General features: G+C 44.1%; 2 protein-coding genes across 2 annotated transcripts; one reads left to right on the top strand and one right to left on the bottom strand.

The window, feature by feature from the left end:
• Positions 1 to 6,916: 6,916 nt before the first annotated feature.
• On the bottom strand, positions 6,917 to 9,310 carry LOC125763672 (E3 ubiquitin-protein ligase TRIM37-like). Its single transcript, XM_049427029.1, has 4 exons — positions 8,272 to 9,310; positions 7,694 to 8,149; positions 7,418 to 7,624; positions 6,917 to 7,343 (listed from the first exon to the last, which is right to left on the bottom strand). Exons 1-4 carry the CDS (start codon positions 8,991 to 8,993, stop codon positions 6,956 to 6,958), a joined length of 1,773 nt encoding a protein of 590 aa, XP_049282986.1. The 5' UTR covers positions 8,994 to 9,310; the 3' UTR covers positions 6,917 to 6,955.
• Positions 9,311 to 9,679: 369 nt separating this feature from the next.
• LOC125763670 (vitellogenin-A1-like) lies at positions 9,680 to 16,688 on the top strand. Its single transcript, XM_049427027.1, has 3 exons — positions 9,680 to 10,058; positions 10,162 to 15,102; positions 15,186 to 16,688. The coding sequence occupies exons 1-3, from the start codon at positions 10,028 to 10,030 to the stop codon at positions 16,349 to 16,351; spliced, it is 6,138 nt and encodes a 2,045-aa protein (XP_049282984.1). The 5' UTR covers positions 9,680 to 10,027; the 3' UTR covers positions 16,352 to 16,688.
• Positions 16,689 to 21,034: the final 4,346 nt, after the last annotated feature.

Here is a 21,034-nt window from a genome sequence, read left to right as displayed (position 1 = left end):
CAATGACAACCGCCAGCATCCACAACAGATGCAGAAAAATTATTTGCGATCTGATGCAACGGAAATAGCGCAAGTACAACATTTAAAATATCACTGTGTCAGTTAGGCATCTCGCACACCAGAGATCAACACCAACTGAAGCAGGTTTTTAAGTGCAAGAAACACATAAATTTCGAATCATAATCATCCTCTCTCACGACACATATAGCTCGCCCAAGTAGCTTATTGACGACAGCTCGAACGAGACATGCACGGCACGACTCAATCGAACGCCACGGGTGGGCCCGTATGATTAAGGGCAAGTAATTGAACCGAGAGATAAACGTAACAAATCGCATCGTTTCTTTTTGCACCGATATGAACGGCACTTTGTCATTTAGCCAAAAGGCAAAGATGTTAATGTGCGATGCAAATTGTTTTATAGTCAATTTCATTGAACAAATGCACACGAGTGCGCCTGGAAGGACGACAAAGATAATGTCTAATTGAGATCAGTTAAGATAACTGGTGCAGATAATCTTGAATGGTACTATTGGGCGTAAAGTTTATGTCTGCGATGATATTTTCTCTGATAATTTTAAAAATACTTCAAAAGCACAATATAATTTTGATGCCTGCTGAACGGCCAGGCCGTGTCAAGACTTATTTTTACCACGAAGCCAGATAGTCAGTCCTTGCTACAGGGAAACGATCCGGTTGGGATTTGATACGCAATCCTGTTGTGTGGACCTGCGCAGTTTACCACATACACCACACTGGGTCGCTCCTTTAGTAAGTTAATTTTGTGCCGCTGCTTCAACAATGTGGGACAATGATAGGAAAAGGTTAATTTGGTGAAAATAATTGGAAAGCTAAACTATAAACATTAGAACCTAGAAAAAAAAAATGGGTAACCAAACACCGACCGTACATAGAATAACGATCGATGGTTTCAAATTTGAACACAAATGGATACATTGTTCTTCTCCTACACTGATTTTACTGGTTCATCGTGTGTATGGGTCCTATATTACCATTCGTGGGCTAGAAACACACTCGACGCGTGAGTACAAACCGTGTAACTAATTCTTCCCGACTAAAACCAACCATAGCTACGATCGTTGAGATGCACTTGCCCACACACAACAGCGGAAGAAATGAATATAGAACAAGCGTGCGCAACCGTCACTAAAGGCCTGTTGCGAAGGGTAAATATGCAGCAGCATACAGTTTAAGTTATTACCATAACAACAGCTAAAACGCATCGTAAACAATACGCTCAGCATCAAGCATAGGCACAATCGAAAGAATGCATTTTTCACCCCGACTAGACTTTTCTTCGCGTTTGTTAGAGTTCATGCGTTAAACCATTGGGCCACATTGCTTCCATGCGAAGCTTCGGTCCCGCCGTTTTCCTGCTGCAGAACCAACGTTATGCGGTCACTAAGACCAGTCGGGTGAAAGGCAAAACGTCTTCAGTTTCATAACAATTCTGACCGACACACCGAAGGCATAGGACGCGCATTTTCTAATGAGATGTTGCAATCGTTTGAAAGCGATACGTGAGGCGTACCCCTTGCGAACTAAACCAACCCACACACTCGTTTGCTATTTCCAATACCGTGAAGCAACGATCCTTGTAGAGTGGGTTTTCTTTGCGAAGAAATAGTAAGGACTCATATTTTCTTGACGGTGAATCATTGCGCTAAACGCTAAACAGAGCTGAGTTTAATATTTTCAATTTATCACGCTTTTTTTTTTGCTAGGCGGTCTTCAACGATTGGCGATCGTGACTGCGCGATAGGTCAGCTACGTGCACCAGAACTCTTGGATTGCATTCTAGTGGAAACGCGAAAACGAAGGAAGTAAATAATCTGCCAACGAAGTTCTAACCGAGTAGAGTAGTAATAATATTCAAGAGAAGAAAACACAACACGCTCAACTTAGGTCAAAGTCATGGTTTAGCAAAGGCAGAAGATTAATTACAAACATACCGATATCTGGCGGAATTATTATTACGATTCTCATTTATTAAAGTAGCAAAGCAAAAACTCATCTCTATTTTACTACTCAGAGGAAGGCTACGCGACGGCTTCATAAAACACTGGGGGAGATTATTTATGCAGTTAGGCTTAATCGACTCTAATCAAACGAACTGACAGGGCGTTGAATATTAATGCGAAATGCTGGAAATTAATTAACTTCAAGGATTGTGAAACAAGCTCTGATATACAACGAGCCATACACCTGTAACTGTCAGATTCAAAGTAACCACATAGGAGGGGATACGAATATAAAATTGTTTAATATATTAAGTTTAGCTATACAGCTTATTACTATCGACCGAATGTTAATTAAATGATATGAATGAGATTTATTAATTTTTGTAGAATTTTCTATAATTGACTATCCCAATCGTTTAACAGTAGCTACGCAAGACAGGAAAGGTAACAAATCTTACCCAGATCGTTCTTCTGTGCACATAAATTGAATATTCAGCTTGTTTAGACTCAAATCAAATGGTTTATAACGGTAATTTCAAATAAGATTTGAAGGATTGCTCAGAGCGGATCCGCCGCGTTCCTTCGTGTGGAACGGTTTATCCGGGTTGTCAGGAAGATAAGTATTTTATAGTTTAGTTTCAGTTTTGAGCTCATGACGGAATTTACGTAAAACACGTAAAACACAACTTAGGGAATAAAGTCTTAAAATGACAAATCCTAAGACAAACACAGCTTATGGTTAAGAAAACAAACAGATATAGTAATATCAGTAATAAATAATAGATATAGTAGAATTCGATCCGTGAGGTTATGAGTAAAGTCATGCGAATAAGGATAAATAATTATCTGGAAAAAATAAAAGCCGCAATCATGAAACATGAATAAAATTAATAAAACGGTTTTATATAATTTTGTAATTTGTATTACCATCTTTGGATCCCCATGTGTTTGTTATTTGCCGATAAAACAATGACACCATTTAATTCGGAGTGTCGCCCAATGTTCCAGTTAGCGATAAGTTGATTTCCTTACGAAGAAGCATTACGAAGAAACACACATTCATGCTCGTGCCGTACATGATCATAAGGATGTTGAATTGAAAATCAATATTGTTTGTGCTAATTGCGCTAATGGCCTATCGGCTTGCGGCAGTATTTAATTGATACTGATTTGTTTTCTCTTCCGTCCAGCAATGGGTTTCTGCTTTATCGTTCCCTCGACTCTTTCCCTTTTCTTGCGTGTGTTTTGAGATATTGTGCTTGTGTTTTTTGTTGTTTCGTCAGATACGATCAGCCTGTGCTTGTTTAACTTTGTCCTACCGTTGGAGTGCTCTCACTCGATACCAGCACTGTTTACACGGGTGCAACGCGGCCAAGATGCACCTTTTGCACGGTTGAATGCGTTCATATGTACTTCCCGGATCAACAGCCTAAGAGGGCTTAACCACTTATTTGGGGAGGATGAAACGCAAATCCCCGGTGGGGTGGCTGAGATATATGAAGTGTCTCTCTTCCTGTCGGTTTGCTTACCCTTTAACACCTTTACACACCGTGGCAGACATCATCCGTGCCGTGGCTTTTTGTTGTGGTTATTTTATTTCCTTTTATTTTTTTCTACTTTGCTGCACAGTAAGCAATGAATGGCGCCACGACAGATTCTTGACAATTTAAATGTCTCGTGTTTTTTTTTTCATATCGGCGTTTTCTTTGCCACTGCTCTTTTATTAATACCATTATTGATTTAGCGAGATAGCCATTGACTCTCGGGTACACAGCACCCGTAACGGTAGGTGGCAAAGGTTTTGTGAGCCTGCCGAGGGCGCACACGCCACAAAAGAGAAACTTGCCCATTAACATTTTTTCGTAAGCAATTGGCGGCGGTAGTAATAGTTTTGTTTTCAATGCTAGAGGGTGGCAAAGGAATGTGTGCTCTCTCACCATTTTGCCTCTGTATTTTGTGCAGAACATTGATGATATCCTTGCCGTTATGTTCGAGGAAAGAGATCAATAAACAAAGAAAATTGTCGCGTTTTTTTATGCGCGCATCATTCTTATTATCGCGGAAGTAAAAGTTCAAGGCCGATACTTGTTAGCTGGGAGTCACTTAATGCCCGCCTAACGGCCAATTCCGTTTTTAATTTGTATTCCGTTTCTCCCAGGACCACCATCGGATGACATTGGTGGCGTGAGTTTATTGCAGCAGATAAATGCAAATGATTGACAGACAGTAGTTTGTTAGTGGTTTTCTTTGTTTTATGGCCACAATTGGGGCATTTCTTTTTCAACGATTGAAGAGATCTTCTTTTTGTACAATGTGCATAAATATAAGGTTTTATTTAGGATATGGTATAATATTATATTTATAATTTTTACTTTAGAATTTTGCGGTATTGCAACAGGGGAAGAAATTAGTTGCCTATCGAATATTTTATATATTTTAAATAATTAAACTATTTATATTAATTTTTTTTTTTCATTTTTGAATAACCGCTTTCTGAAGAATGTCAGAAAAAAATTATACAAAAAACAACCTTAGGTCGTTCACTATCAACCGATCTGGTAAACAAACATTCAACCTCCAATTTCAATCATTTTTTTTAAACCACCCCGAATCGAATCGATCAGATAACGGCGGAAGGAATTCGCTAAATGAGCCAACATTCACCGTCATCATCGACACTAATCGATTCCGATTATCGGTCGTTAGGTGGCGTTTTCGTTTAGCTCCGCAGGCTGCATTCGCATTTAAATATTTCAATCTGATAAAGCCGCTCCAAGTACGTCCTCAGCGCCGAGTGGGAAGCTACCTAAGTGGGACCCATAAGAGCATCTGCGATCAAAGATCGACCAATTGGAAAGGTCTCACTGGCGGAGAAGTATCAATTACGGACCTGCTCGAGCGCCTGGGTCAAGCAAGAAGACGTCTGCTGTCGTGCAGATAACTGGATCCCCGTCCAATGCCTGAAGAAGCACCATGTTCAACGGTAGACTGTTGCGCTGTTTAGTGCAAAAAACTATTATACGAATTTCAGGAACTCTCCTAATGAAGCAAAACCTGGCGTTGAGAAGAAAATAATGATAATTATACTGTGCTGCGCAGATAAGGGTGTTAATACGGGCAAAATGGTGAAATGATCGTGGTGCTTTGTTTCTGACAATTTCGAGTTGCCACCATCCAGGTGCTAGGTGTCGATCAACGCCGATTCCGAAGTGGGGCTGTGTGTCACTGGGCGCTCCACGATAAACGGATGCAATTATGCAGCAAATCATTGTCATTTACTACTGACCGGATTACGATTCGTTCCGCAGATTGCTTGCCTCTAAGGTACGGCATGCTGCAAAAAAGGCAAAAATTGCACCAGGAATTTTAGCGCTCAGTTCGCGTGAATCGTTCAAGGAAATGAAAAAAAAACCCTCCGACGTACGGCGTCAAATTTTCGAGGTCAGTCAGTGCAATTCTGACGCCTGTCCATTGATTGCCTGTCGCCAAATGATGCCATAGCGTGATCCACTCTACACCCGGAAAGTCGGTCACTAAATCACGCAACTTGCGGGTGCATTACAGAAATGGTTAGTGAGTTTCAGGAAATGAGACACGCTCCTGGCGACCTCGGCATGTCCGAATAGGAGAGAAAAAAAAAGTTGTACAAATTCTAGAAATCTTTCGCTTAGCTTCCAATTGCATTAGAGCGAGACTTACCTAAAAGCGAATGTGACACATGAGGCGCCGCAGTTCGTGACTCTCTGACTCGCGTCAAGATCGTCTGCAAACACATGGTGCATAACTGTGTGGCACTAAACCGTTTGCCGGTTGATTTATGATTGTTTTGTGAATGTCGGGATTAGCTTCACGTTCGCGTTCTAAATGCAACGGATCACGTGCGGGATAGGGGGGAGTGAAAGAAATAAACATTCGATTTGCATACACATCAATGAGCAGATGACGCGACCGGTCGTGCCCTACCGATGCTGTTGATTTCACTTTCCGTGCAGCTGTCAATGCATGAAGGATTGGTCGGTTTAATTCGTGGAATAGCTACATCAATAAATCGAATGCACGGAAAGCGCCTTAATGCGGAATGGACGTAAGGATCTAATATCGTTAAAGGAATTTCTAAATGTTCAACTAAATGGTGTTGGAATGTATAGAAATAAAAGATTACATTAAGTTGTAAGTTTGTGTTGTTTATTATTATTAATAAGGCTTGTTTAGATATTTCCAACCACATGTAAGAGCGTATATACCCTTAAAGGATGTTTATAATAATAACACGAAATATGTATGCAATAACAAACCAATTATGTAACGAAGATTTGATATCCCAGCAGTGCTGGGAGTGCATTAAAGTAATAACTTGTCGGTATTTTAATGTTAGACTGCTACACAAAATTTTTCGCATGATCGCAATCAGATTGAAACACACCACAGACATAATAACAGACGCTGCACCAATAATCATTTATCGTCTAACGTCGGGGGGTTTATTAGACGTTAAAAATCGTGACGGCCAATGCATTTTTACATGATGATTTTTTTTTACATTTCCGTTTCACCTATTCAATCCGAGTGTATTCCCGTTTACGGCTCGTGCTGAGTTTGGTGTGACTGGTTAATGCGCATGCGGAACGTTACGCCCGACGCTTGCGCATCACCGATAATGGCGCACACACTATCAAGAACGGTAAGATCAAGTTCAATGAAATCGAGTTTGCAGTTGTTGTATCGCAGGCTCGATGGTTCTCACGTGGACTATACCAATATGTGTGGTTTAAGCTACCCGATTTACGCTTCGATTTATGTTCAAGCGACGTGATTTATCAATCGAATTATTGTACATCTGCATCGAGAGGAAACCAAATACACTAAACTAATACTTATTTGTAAACAAAACAAAAACAACAACGGTTACATCTTTAGCTAACACGCAAGCTACATATGTATATTCGTATAATAATTCACTGCTACATTCTAACTCATTGCTGTTCAGTGCTAGACGATTTGGCGAACAAGTTTTTATAGATGCTTATGGAAGCTTTACGCAGCCGTGATTCAAGTGGTTCCTGAGATGTCGTGGGCTTGGAATCGTTGGAAATTACAGACTCTTTGCGGGACGGTTGCACATATTCCTTGGGCTGTTCCTGATGTTGTCGAAGATAGTTAAGCTTATGTGTCGCGCTAGGTGGCTTGATAGTAAGTCGAATTGAAAGTGAATCCTTCTGTATGTAGCCACTGTTAACTAACTCTTCACGGCCTAAAAATGTTTTCCACCCATAAGGTTGCGATGGCTGGATGCTATATTCAAGCGATTTTTTAATAATTTTCTTCACGTTCTGGTGCAGCAGAGCAACAGTAAACTCGTACCTGTTTATGGAGAAAGAAATGCTCCATTAACTATGATCCCGATCAACGTATTCCTATATGCACCAGGAACTTACTTATTGGGAATGCCAGAACAGAATTCAAGAAAAATGCTAATAAATTGACCTCTGCATTCAGCATTCCCTCCTGGATAGATTTGCAACCTCCATCGGCCACCGATATCATCACACAGAATATCGGAGTACAGACAGACGGCTGTTCTGGCAGCATCAACCACATTTCGGATGGTAATCACTTCGTCTAAACAGTCCGGATACGCTATTCTGAAAATGTTAAACCACATCATTGTAGTCATTTCTTTAGAACGCTACCTTACACGGCTAGTAACGCACTTCTTTAGCTGCTCGACTTCGGTCGTAAGCAGATCTGCTCGTTTTTTCATTTTCCCATACTTGTCGACAAGGTTGAGTGCGCGAACGGAAAATTTGAGTTCAAATCCATCGTCCACAAGAAACGATTCTTGCAGGGACTTTAAATCGATGAAATGATTTTGACCCCAGCCTTTACGCAGTTCGAAAAAATCTTCAGCTTCATAGAAGTGATTCCTTGCCGGTCCTAGCAGCTCGAAAGAGTAGTGATAATGTCCCTCGATTCCATTGTAAAGCTGCAGAAAAATGCTAAGAGATGTGTTTTTGGCATCCTCATAACCACACGGATGCACTTCCAATCGCCACACTGAACCAATGTCATCGTTGACAAAATCACAATACTGAATTTCATTCGTTTGTCTAATGGATGAGTATTTGTGCACGGCGAATTTCCAGCTGGATGGTTCAGGAATTAGATTACTACGTTGCAAACAAATGAGACAAGAAATGTGAGGTTTTTAATTACTTGTTAACCGTTTAACGATCCTTCATTGATATCGTTTCGCATGCGCAAAAAAATATTTCAGTGTGTTTTAAAGTACCTTTTAAAATTATGTGGCTTTAAGTTTAACGAAATTGACTTCAAACCGTCGGTAAGCTTTGCACAAGCCTTTTCAATTTCCGCTTGCTTAACTACGAGCTCCTCGGGAGTACTCTGCATTAACGTTGCCCTCGCAGATGAGATATCAAACTGATGTTTGTCCAATTTGTTTGTAAGTATTTCACTCCACGCATTGATTTCAGCAATTTTAGCATGGAACTGCTGATGTATTTCTTTCAGCTCTTGTTGTACCATCAAATTAACTGTTTTTATCAGATTATCCTTCGTTTGTTTCAGTAGCGTATGCTGCTTTTCCAACTCTTGTGTAACACGTTTATCGGTTTCATTAAAGAAACCTTGCGTTTCGAGCAGCTGCTTTTCTAAGCGATGCAGAATTTTGGCAGGATCTTTCCTATCAGCGGCATCCGTAGCCAACTGATCAGCTGTGCCGCTTCCATCAGCGATAGGTTTGCATGGATAGAGTGGACTGCCCTCTAGAATTTTCACGAAACTGTCTATGCTGCACATACACCTGCAGTACGGACATGATGGATTGCCGTTCTCGTCATCCGCTTTTTGTAACCACTGGCGAATGCAATTATAGCAAAAGATCTTGGAACATTGGGCACACAGTCGAGGATCGTCAACATGTTTCATACAGATCGGACATTGAAGTGTCTCACTTTGGCATTGCACGCGTTGATCTTCTGAACCGGACGCCATTGGAAGTGGAAGGTAAGCAATGATCGAAGAATGATAAGCGATGGTGGATCTGGATCGTTCCAATCAGCTAAGCCATCGACCTAAATGGAAGCTTATCGCGAATGCTTCTCACTGAACAGCTGTTGCGACGGTAAACTTATCAGTTGATCAGTTTTTTGCACTTTGTCTCTTGCACGTAAGAAAAGTATGAAGCGAAGAAAACTGAACACTATTCCGAAGAAATTTTAAGCAAATATGAAGATTTTTTAGCAATTATTAAACTGAAACACAAAAACCGAACCAATATAGCATGCAGATCACATCGGACTGAATTTTTACAGCAGTAAAAATGAGAGAGTAAATAAGTAACATGCGAGAGACTTTCATCGAGACGTACTCATTTTCTTGCCGAAGAAAAATAGCACTCTCAGGAAAACCGCACGAGAATAGCTACCCCATGCTAATGGTATCTATTTTAAGCAGAGCATACGAATAATCCCAATGTACGATGATGGTAGAAAACATGCATCTTGCTATGGATTGTGAGAAAGCCAACCAACAGGATCGCAAAATAGTAGAGAGACAAGAAAAATGTTTGAGAATGTATGGATCTCTAAACTCCTCACAGGAGAGATGATCTCAAAAAACGGCAATGACTTTCAAAACCCGTTACACGATTTACATTCGCAGAATATCATGAAATTTGTTCTATAAATAGCGATCCCACTGTCTCAAATTAGACAGAACCTATGAAAGTATGCAAAACTTGGAAATGACTAATCGAATACCGTTTCATAAACAATCTTTAATACTTTCGAATAACATAAAGCTGGAATAATAAAAAAAAAAACTGATAGTGTACCAACCCAGAGCACTGATTAACAAGATCGTTCAACTTAGATTTAAACAGATTTTATGAATGAGGTTACTGATAAGAAAATATTGAAACTTATCAGCAAAATTGTAGTATAAAAGATGATCGTGAGACCTCCAGAAGGCACATTCGAGCTTTGGTGTGCAATCAAAGCATCCGGGTATCTGAGAACAACCGAACCATGATTGCGAAGTTACTTCTCCTCACGCTTGGTAAGTGCTCTTAGCCATCGTTTGCTCCAGCATTCGCAGGATTCTTCAACTTTTCACGAAAAATATCTATATAACATAACTAATCTCTGGTTCTGATTTACAGTGGGGCTGTGTACGGCGTACCAATACTCGTACGAGTATGAGTTCCCTTACTCCCGCCCATTTAACAAGACGGGCTTCGAGTTCGGCGCCTGGGAACCGAACCGGGAGTACGTGTACAACGTGACGACGAAAACCATGACCGCTCTGCCGGACCTCGAGGACTACTGGACCGGCATTGTGACGCACGGCTACCTGGTGATCCGTCCCAAGGATCACAACTACGTCGTTGCTTACATTGACCGTCCGATGTACGCCGCGTTCAACGAGTATCTGCCCCGCGGATACCGCACTGAACTGTCGCGCTTCAACCTGAAATGGCAGCCGATGCCGTTCAGCTCGAAGCCCTTCGGAATCTACTACAACAAGGGAGCCGTCAAGGGCTTCTACGTTGAGAAGACCGTCCCGAACCACGAGGTGAACATGCTCAAGGGCTGGGTCAGCCAGTTCCAGCTGGACACCCAGGGAGCGTACGTGATCAAGTCGGAGTTCAACCAGTTCCCGGAGAACAACACCCTCACCGGTGTGTACAAGACCATGGAGCCATCGGTGACCGGCGAATGTGAAACCCTGTACGACGTCAACCCCGTCCCGGAATACCACTTCCAGTCCCACAAGGAATGGGTTCCTCAGCCCCAGTGGCTCGAGGAGAACCAGCATGTGTTCCATGTCGTCAAGTCCCGCAACTTCGACCACTGCGAGCAGCGCATGGGCTACCACTTTGGCTTCAGCGGATTCAGCGATTTCAAGCCGAACACCAACCAGATGGGCAACATTATGACCAAGTCGGAGGTGACCCAGATGTATCTGACCGGTGACTGGTACAACTACACCATCCAGTCGGTGTCCACCGTCAACAAGGTTGTCGTCAGCCCGTCTCTGGTTAACAGCCAGAAGGCCATGGTCTACGCTCAGGTCAACATGACCCTCAATGAAATCACGCCCTTCGACAAGTACCCAGAAGGCCCGGCTGACGATCGTCAGGTGTTTGTCGATCTGGTGTACAGCTACAACATGGCTCACGATAAGAAAAACTTCGTTCGTCCGGCCAACGAGACCGATGACTCCTCGTCGTCGTCTTCGGATTCTTCCAGCGATTCGTCCAGCTCCTCGGACTCTAGCTCAAGCTCGGAGGAGGAGCCGAAAAACTACAAGATCAGCCCTTCCGAGCAGTACAAGAAGCAGGTGAAGGAAGTCGAGCGTCGCGGAAACCGCAACCGTCGTGATCTGAATGCCTTCCAGGAAAAGCAGTACTACGAATCGTACAAGCGCGATCAGTACCGTCTGCGCAAGCAAAACGACACCTCGTCCGACTCGTCCAGCTCCGATGATTCTAACAGCTCTTCGTCCAGCTCTTCGTCCAGCTCTTCGTCCGATGAGTCTGATGAGCACGATTTCTACAGCTCTTCGGAGTCTGACTCTTACTCCCTGAGCAGCGAGGAAGACTTCTACCAGCCGATCCCGGAAAGCATGAAGGAAGCCCCTCAGACTCCCTTCCTGCCCTACTTCACCGGATACAAGGGATACAGCGTCCAGTACGCCCGCAACGTCGATGCCTCCCGTTATACCTACAAGCTGGCGTACGAGATCGCTGAGGAGCTGCAGGAAATGTCCCAGGTCCCCAAGTCCAACACGCTGAACAAGTTTACCATTTTGGCCCGTGTTCTGCGCACCATGCACTACCAGGACATCTACGACGTTTGCCAGAAGCTGTTCGTCTCGCAAAAGGAACGCGAGGAAGGCAGCAACCACAGCGAGTCGTTCGCTAAGAAGGTTGACGCCTGGAACACATTCCGCGATGCTTTGGCCCAAGCCGGTACCCCGCCTGCATTCAAGGTGATCAAGGAATTGATCGAAGAGAAGAAACTGCGTGGCGATGAAGCCGCCAGCGTTATCGCTACTCTGCCCAAGACCATCCGCTACCCGACCCAGACTCTTATGCACGAATACTTCCTGCTGGTGACGTCCAGCGCTGTCCAGCACCAGGAGTATCTGAACACTACGGCTCTGATTTCCTACTGTGACTTCCTGAACCGCGCTCAGGTCAACAACCGCTCTGCCTACAACTACTACCCCGTGCACAGCTTCGGCCGTTTGGCTGACGCCGACTTCAAGATCGTCGCTCACAAGGTTGTGCCGTGGTTCGCACACCACTTGCGTGAAGCCGTCAAGGCTGGTGACAGTGTGAAGGTACAAGTGTACATCCGCTGTCTGGGACATTTGGGCCATCCTGAAATCCTGAACGTATTCGAGCCGTATTTGGAGGGTAAGATCCCAGTGACCCACTTCCAGCGTTTGGCTTTCATTGTTGCCTTGGACCGTCTGGTCGAGAACTACCCTCGTCTGGCTCGCTCTGTGCTGTTCAAGGTGTACCAGAACACCGGAGACGCCCATGAGGTGCGTTGTGCCGCCGTCTACCTGCTGATCCGTACGAAGCCCCCGGTGTACATGCTCCAGCGCATGGCTGAGCAGACCCACTATGACCCGAGCACGTACGTGCGCGCCGCCGTCAAGACCGCGCTGGAGAGCGCTTCTGAGGCCGATGAGTTCGATGATGATTACGAGTTCGCTCAGAACGCCCAGGCCGCCATCAAGCACCTGAACCCGCGTGACTTTAGCCTGCAGTACTCGGGCACTTTCCTGCGCGACTTCGCTTTCAAGGAACTTGAGCTTTCGTACCGCATGTACTTCTCCCAGATCGCTGCCGATGACCATTACGTCCCGAGCGGATTCTTCTTTCACCTGCGCAAGAACATGGGTGGCCTGAAGCGCTTCTCGACCTTCTACTACCTGGTCTCGAGCATGGAGACGTTCTTCGATTTGCTCGACAAGCAATACGATAGCTACAACAAGCACCACGAGTACAAGTCCAGCGACTACTACTACAAGTACTACAAACAGTACCCGTCCCTGTTCAAGGATTACTTCAGCCAGTACAGCAAGAACCACAAGTACCAGAACGATTACTACGAGCAGTTCGGAAACAAGAACCAGGAGGAGTTCCAGAAATGGTCCACCACCCGCATTGCCAAGCTGCTGAACATTGACCCCGAGGAGGCTGAAGAGCTGGAGGGTCAGTTCATGTTCCAGATCTTCAACGGAGAGCGCTTCTTCGCCTTCAACAACCAGACCATCGAGCAGTTCCCCAGCCTCGTGAAGAAGTACTTCGAAGACTTCGAAGACGGTTTCGCGTACAACGTCACCAAGTTCTACCAGCAGAATGTTGTCACCATGGCCTTCCCGTTGGCAACCGGTCTGCCGTTCACCTACAGCCTGAAGACCCCGACTCTGATGAAATTCGAGTTCGAGGCCTCCGCCACCACTCACCCGAGCATCTACAAGACCCCGACCGGATATCCCGAGAAGGATTACGACGATTTCATCCATATGCCGCGTTGGTTCAACGGATCTGCTGATGTGAACATGGCCTATTCTCGCCTGGTTGACGCCAAGGTTGGCTTCATCACGCCCTTCGATCACCAGCGCTATGTCGCCGGTTACCAGAAGAAGTTCCAGGGATACCTGCCCTTCAGCTTTGACTTTGGTTTTGACTTTGAGAACAACGACTTTGAAGTGAACGTACAGCCGCTGGAACCCAAGAAGGACGCGCTTCTCTTCCACATGAGCTCGTGGCCGTACACTGGATACAAGGACATCACCGACCTGCGCCCGATGGCCGAGCAGCCGAGCGTGCACATCTTGCACGATCGCGCTCAGACCACCAAGTCGTTCGAGACCTCGTTCGGCCATAAGCTGACCGGCGTTGCTCTGCGATTCCAGGCCAAATACGATAAGGACTTCATCGACTATGCTTACCTGATGAAGCACATCGAACAGCACGACTACTGGTCCGCGCTGGTCTATCCGTTCGCCTCGGAGACTTACCACTACCATCAGCTGAACCTGTACTACGATGCTCAGCGTACCAGTGTGAAGAATGTGAAGTTCGTGCTGCAGCACAAGCAGGCCGACTACGACCAGGACTTCCAGACTGCCGACGTGAAACACCCGAAGGGTCGTCACGGATACTCTGGATACTACAACGAGTTCAACTACGCCCAGCCCTTCGTGTACTACGCCGGAAGCCAACGCCGTCAGGAGCAGTTCATGCGTAACGCCGGTGCCGGCATTCGTAACAGCGACGTGAATGTCTTTGATTTCGGAATCGTTTTCGAGGGCAAGCAGCAGAAGGCTGAGTTCGTGTTCACCACCGCCTACGCCGATAGCCCGGTCGACGAGAAGGAGCGTCTGTTGATGTTCTTCTCGTTCAGCCCATACGTCTCGTCGAGCGCCTTCTACGAGTTCATTCCGTTCTCTGGCAAACAGTTCCAGATGTGCTTCTCGGCCACCAACGAGTACCCGAACATGCCCAAGCTTAACTTCCTGAACGTTCTGAACTTCGACAAGATCGGCAGCATGGACTGGGAGCTCGCATACGGCGAGAAGTGCCAGGGTGGCTCGCATGTCTCGATGAAGGGTAAGCTGGTTCAGTCCGAGCAGTACCGCCACTTCCTCCGCATCTCTGAGGCTGGCCAGCGCTGCAAGCAGCAGATGGACCAGGGCTACTTCCAACTGCCCGCATGCCAAAACGCAACCCGTCAGGCCGGCTACTTCGACAAGTACTCGTTCAACTTTGAGTTCAAGGATATGTCTAACTACGCCAAGAACCTGACCTACCAGTTCTTCGACTACGCTCGTTACTTCACCTTCCCGTACTGGAGTGAGGACTACTTCTTCCAGGGCAAACACAACCAGTTCCAGTTCGACTTCCAGCTGGCTCCGTACTTCGATTACTACAACGCTTCCTTCTACGCACCTGATCGTAGCTTCGCTATCCAGAACTATCCGATCGAAAGCGAGTACGCCCGTTACTTCTTCTCCATCCACCCCGACTTTGATTACTACGAGCGCATGTTCAACTACGCTTACCGCGGAAACTACCACCGTAAGTATACACGCACGCCTACCATACGAGTTGCTTAGCGATACATATTGGTCACTGATGACTTTATTTCCTCTTTCCTCCAGCGTCTTGCGTTGTGTCCAACAAATTCGTCAACACCTTCGATGGAAAGACCTACGACTACGAGCTCGGAAACTGCTGGCATGTTGTGTTGCACACCGTCAAGCCCGACTACTACTTCTACGCACAGGACTCGCACTTCTTCAACTCGGACTACGAATACAACTGGAAGAACGGCTTCGGCGAGGACGAGCAGATCACCATTCTGGCACGTCAGGGCGAAGACAACCAGCTCTTCTTCAAGGCTATCCTCGGACAGTACAAGCAGAACGACTACAACATCGATATCATCCCACACGGACACGAACTCCCCATGGTCTACATCAATGGCAAGCCCCAGCAGATCCACGAGAAGTACGCCGTCGAAATGTACACCAACGATGATGGTGGCGATCAGCCTCTGATCCGCGTGTATGCTCTCCCTGGCAACGAGCTGGAGATTAGCTTCCGCGATGACGACATCAAGATCGTGTTCGATGGATACCGTGCCCGCTTCTTCGCCGACCAGTCGTACTTCAACAACTTCGTCGGTCTTTGCGGTACCAACAATGGCGAGGGAGAGGACGATTTCATCACTCCCGATCAGTGCGTTATGCGCAAGCCCGAATACTTTGCCGCCTCGTATGCGCTCAGTGGAATGAACTGCAGCGGTCCAGCCCAGGCCTACTTCGCCGAGTACCACCAGAAGGCGCAGGAGCACTGTGTGAAACCCCAGTACTACTTCGGTAACGTCATCAGTGAGCAGGAAGCCGGTCGTCAGCGTTACAGCTACTACTACAAGGACTTTGACTTTTCGGACTCGTCCTCTTCGGAGTCATCCTCGTCGTCGGACTCGTCTTCTTCGGAGGAAGAGAAACCGAAGCAGGAGTACTTCTTCGAGAAGCAGCAGTACACCGAAAAGGAATGCGCAATGCAACACCGTGTCCAGTACATTGAGCAGGGCGACAAGATCTGCTTCACCAACCGTGCTCTTCCCACTTGCTCGTCTGGATGTAAGGCTTTTGAAAAGATTCAGAAGTACGTCGATGTCCACTGCCGTGACGCCACCGATTCTGCTGCACAGTTGTTCAAGCAGCAGATCCGCAAGGGAGTCAACCCGGACATGAGCAACAAGTCGGTCACCAAGACCGTGAAATACTACTTCCCCAAGAAGTGTGTCTTCGCCAACTAAAAACAATGGAAATTGGCTACAATTATTTATGAAAGTTCCAAACAAAGCATTCAGAAAATGTAAAAAATATAGAGGAGAATTCAATAAATGAATCAATGATAAAAGCGGTGTTTGATCATTTTAACCTTTCCTGTTATTCGTTTCTAGAAGTAATAAGAACTGAAAAAAATCAATTACATTTTAAAATTCAATTACATTCAATGAGTTAAATTGAATTGCTAAATTTGACTGATGGTTTTTTCGACGAAAGTCAAGGTTAACACAAGAAGTCGTTCGATAACCAAATCACAGACATTCACTATTGCATGTCATTTCAATAACAACCAATACGATTCAGTGCTTCGCACCTAAAACTCGACGGGTGCAGTGAACTTCATCGCCTAGACAACAATCAGTCGCTGAAATTACAGTAATTAGGGTGTACCATCATGCTTGTGCGCCACATTCCCGGGGCACTGTGAACGAGAAGAGTGAAGTTTAAGTGCTAGATATGTTGTCGCGTCTCATCCGCCATTGGCAAAAGGGCGGTGTTATTTTTATGCAAACGATGATTCAATGTCGAGGAATTGCACTGAGTTTTGCAGTTGTCCTAGTGCTTTGCTCTGGTTGGAAGTGTCATTCACGCTAAGTGCTTATAAATAAATAGCATTAATGAGTATGGCTCTAGACTACGTTAATTCCGATGAAGATTTTGACGATGCAACAGTAATCAGCGTATAAGTAGTACTGAATATAAATGAATGAATTGGAAATGCTTACATATATTTCACCAGCTACAGCAGTTACAAAACGTCCAATAAGCATCATTTAAAAAATTCTTCTTAAAACGTTTTTTAATCAAATTTTGGATTTTACGATGGAATTTTGTTTACATTATTAAACGAAACTGTTGCAATCATTTTAAACACACAACGTTCAATCGATACTCATTATTTAATAAGATGTATTGACAGTATTTCAACCGACCTAGCCATTCACTAGGGCTGTTCATGCATGCAAATATTGTGGCTTAATTGAATCGTAAAATGGCGAGACAAGTCGATCGATCAGCAAGAAACGACACAACCATGCAGTTTAAACGGATATCATTGCAACTATCGACGACAGTAAATAGACGTTGAATGCACTTGGGTTAGTACGTTCTTTAGTTGCACCCACCTTTTCCGACCACCAAAGGACAAATCTGTAAACTTACAGAATTATTGACCGTCAATACTTGTTAGAATGGCAAGAACTTTAGTATCGGAGCGTCCTTGAAGGTGTTCTTTGTAGGCAGCAACAGTTACGGATCCGCGTTACACATTCACGTGGGAACGAAATGAGTAAAAGAATAATGAGCTATACCTAGCACTCTGCATATACTTTTGAATGTTTTATAATGAGCATCCAAAACCAAACACAAAACCGATGTGAAATGAATCGAACGCAGCATTCAAAACCCTTTTGACAAAATATGTCCAAACATTCAGTTAATGAGCCTATTAAAATAGAGAAACGTGATGTATGGCAAACGCGTTTCTAAATGCAAATGAAATCAATTCGAAATCTTGACACAGTGTTTTACCGGCATTTTCCTTTCATGGTCGCGCTATACCAATGCTATTTGTCTTTTGGCACGATGCAGCCATTGGTTTGCATTCCGAACCCAAGGGTGATGCAAGTCCTGATTTCTCGACTCGACTCAAAAAGTACGGCATCACGATGAGCAACATAAATCTTTGCTTCTCCAAGTAGATTTGGTGCACAGCATACGTAAGTGTAGAGATGCGTTTGAGAGACTGACCAACAGACAATGTTGCAACTCACCCGCTCATATATGCAGGATGGTTCTGGTCTGTACAACTTTTGCTCTCAATCGTCTTGCTGGTCTAGCCATGCCGATCGCGCTTAGGTTGGTATGGATGTGGTATGAAAGTAAAGGCCTATAATTTCACGGCTGCCGTGATAAAACAATGATTTACGTGCACTTTACATGTGCAGCCTACGAAAGCGGTAGCAATTTTGCGGGAAGATTTACGGCCAACTAGTACTGCCGTTTACACTAGGTTGTCTGAAGCTAAAGCCTACCAAAGTACGATTGATTTTATAATGATTCGGATGCCGAGGAGAAAGATCGCTAAACAGACATTTACGGGTATTGGCTTTTTCTTTTAAAAGCGCATACAATCATATGCAACTCATAACTTGCACTTCTCCCTGTCAAAATGGTCATCAACACCAGTTACACCACCTGTAAGTGTTAAAATGCATCGTTTCGCTGACTGAAGTAGCGCACTCAATACCGAGCTTTAATCCGTCTTAATGTGGCCTGCAAACTCCTTTTGACTTGGGTGCATAAATAAATGCATCAAGTAGCTCTGATTCCGATAATTGAATAATAAATTTTCACTGACATTAATGGTGTCGTGATTGATGCAAGTGCTCCCAATAGGAATGTGCAACGGCTTGCATTTTATCGGTCGTAAATCTCATCGTGCGATGTGGACGAAAGCATGCACACAGCACGAAATCCTCAAAATCTGCCAACACCGTAGTATTCTCACGTTTTCGGTTAGCTTACTACGCGCGTGGCGTAAACCGATTCAAATCCTTCGAGATTGCGTATAAGTAGGATCATGCATGCATGCTTAACTGTTTCAATATGTTTTTCTCATTGAAGATACGTTTACGTTCTTTACTGTCGTTTAGTCGAGGATTTGAGGATACTGAAGTTTGTGGCAAAAATGAGCCTCAGATTTAATTAATAACTCTGCACAAAATATGTAAATTTTGAAATGTTTTGTATCATAAAGTTTGGAAAAGTTCTAAAATCGAGATGACAATTAAAGCAATGTACAAGGTCGAACATTTAGTGCATCCTCCACTTATTAAGTTTATATTTTAAGTCACTCATAACGAACTAAGATTTACTGTTGAGATGCATCGACGAAGTCATCCGCAACATCGACGGGGTGGCATCACAAAATGCAAAGCTTAGGACATATGAAAAAATAAAACACAGTTCACGCACTAATTGGGTGATTCATATCATAAACTCAAGTTCTCAAGTTCTCTGCATATTTCAGACAATCGCTTATACACTCAAAACATAACTCAGATATCCTGCTGGTTTTTTGGTATGTAAATTATTATGAAACATATTTAAAACACAAAACTTGCATTCTTCTTTTATTTGTTTGCATTGTAGTTTGTCATAAGGCCAGTAAAGGTCACTATGCAAAATAGGATGCTGATCAATGCAACGGTGGGTAAGATAAATAGTGATTTTCCTTGATTATATATTATCACGACATTAAAACAAAACTTAAAATATCGATTAATTCGAATTCGTTTTGTTTACAATTAGCTACCATTTTATGTTTTATTTTCGTTTTCTTAATTGTAGAACAGTGTGTAGCTAATTATGCAAAAAAATGCAAAGAAGGAATAAAAAAGAACTATGCAAAAAAGGTGTCCTTTGAACTAATACCGTCTGTCAGTGGTTGATAAATGCAACGTGCAGTGTTACCTTTCTGAACGAAAATAATGTGTGCACACCGCTTCACTTCGACATATTTACCTAAAACCCCCCCAAAAAAAAAGAGTTTGCCGATTGCACACACGAAACCGAACTTATAATGACTTATAAGCTGAAGATAAATGTTTAGACATATCACCGAGACGCGATGCTTTTGACTGGTGCTAAATTTTCGTCAATTTTCTTTCTCCCCATTTTACCGGCCGGCTGGAGCTTTTAAAGTCGCCTGTTTTTTTTGTTGTTGCTTTGCCAGGCAGGCTTCAAAACTATGCAATCGTGAACGTGTTGTGTTTGATAAATCGTTCAGCATACCATTCATCCCATCCCATTTAAACCATTTTACCACGTACTGACGCAGACTCCTACTTATGGATGCGTCGCACTAATTCGTTAGACGGCGGAGGAAAAAAAACGTTCAGAAACGTGATACAAGTCAAGAGCACGCTGCAACTGTGGGAAAGTTTCGGGCACTTAGGAACTCTGGCGGTATAGCAACACAGAAATGACTTGTTGATCGATTAGCAGAAGCAAAATACACTGTTGCTTCGTTCGTTCTACACACAGCTTGTGCGACGATCATTAATTATATGCACAGACGACAATGTTCGACGGGCGAACGAGAAGATGCAAAACGTACGCAAATGTAATATAGATCAAGAATTGAGAAATTAACATAGTGTCCGACGAAGAAGGACTGTTCTCAAACTATTGAAACAGTGATTTTACTGCATCAAGGTACAAAATTATTTAATGTTTCAAGAACATTCAGAAAAACATCAAGAACCTACCAAGAAAAATCTTAATTCCGCAACTCGCATACATTGTCCGAAAGACAGCAGACAAAGACGATGATCAGCTTTTGATGTGCGCAATAAATACGCACCAATCTGTTGCATTTGTCTCGCCAAGTCGAGTACCATCCACGACGAGCAAAACAAACCATAAATCCATTAACTAAGATCGCCCCCGTTCTGACCACAAATGGGACAGAAAACAAGGGATCCGATTGTCAACAGGTTACACATTTGGCGAGGAGGATTTGTGCCATATTGGCAGCGGTTTCATTTAAGATCGGAATTGTGCTTTAAACGCATCGTTGCTATTTTTGCCGTGTTGTCGATTTCATTTGCTAGCGGACTCTTGTCGTCAAACAAGCGCTAGACAGC

This window comes from Anopheles funestus, chromosome 2RL (assembly GCF_943734845.2).
Source record: "Anopheles funestus chromosome 2RL, idAnoFuneDA-416_04, whole genome shotgun sequence".
Classification (NCBI taxonomy): Eukaryota; Metazoa; Arthropoda; class Insecta; order Diptera; family Culicidae; genus Anopheles; species Anopheles funestus.
The sequence above is the reverse complement of the archived record's forward strand: the minus strand, read 5'-3'. Positions and strand labels throughout refer to the sequence as shown.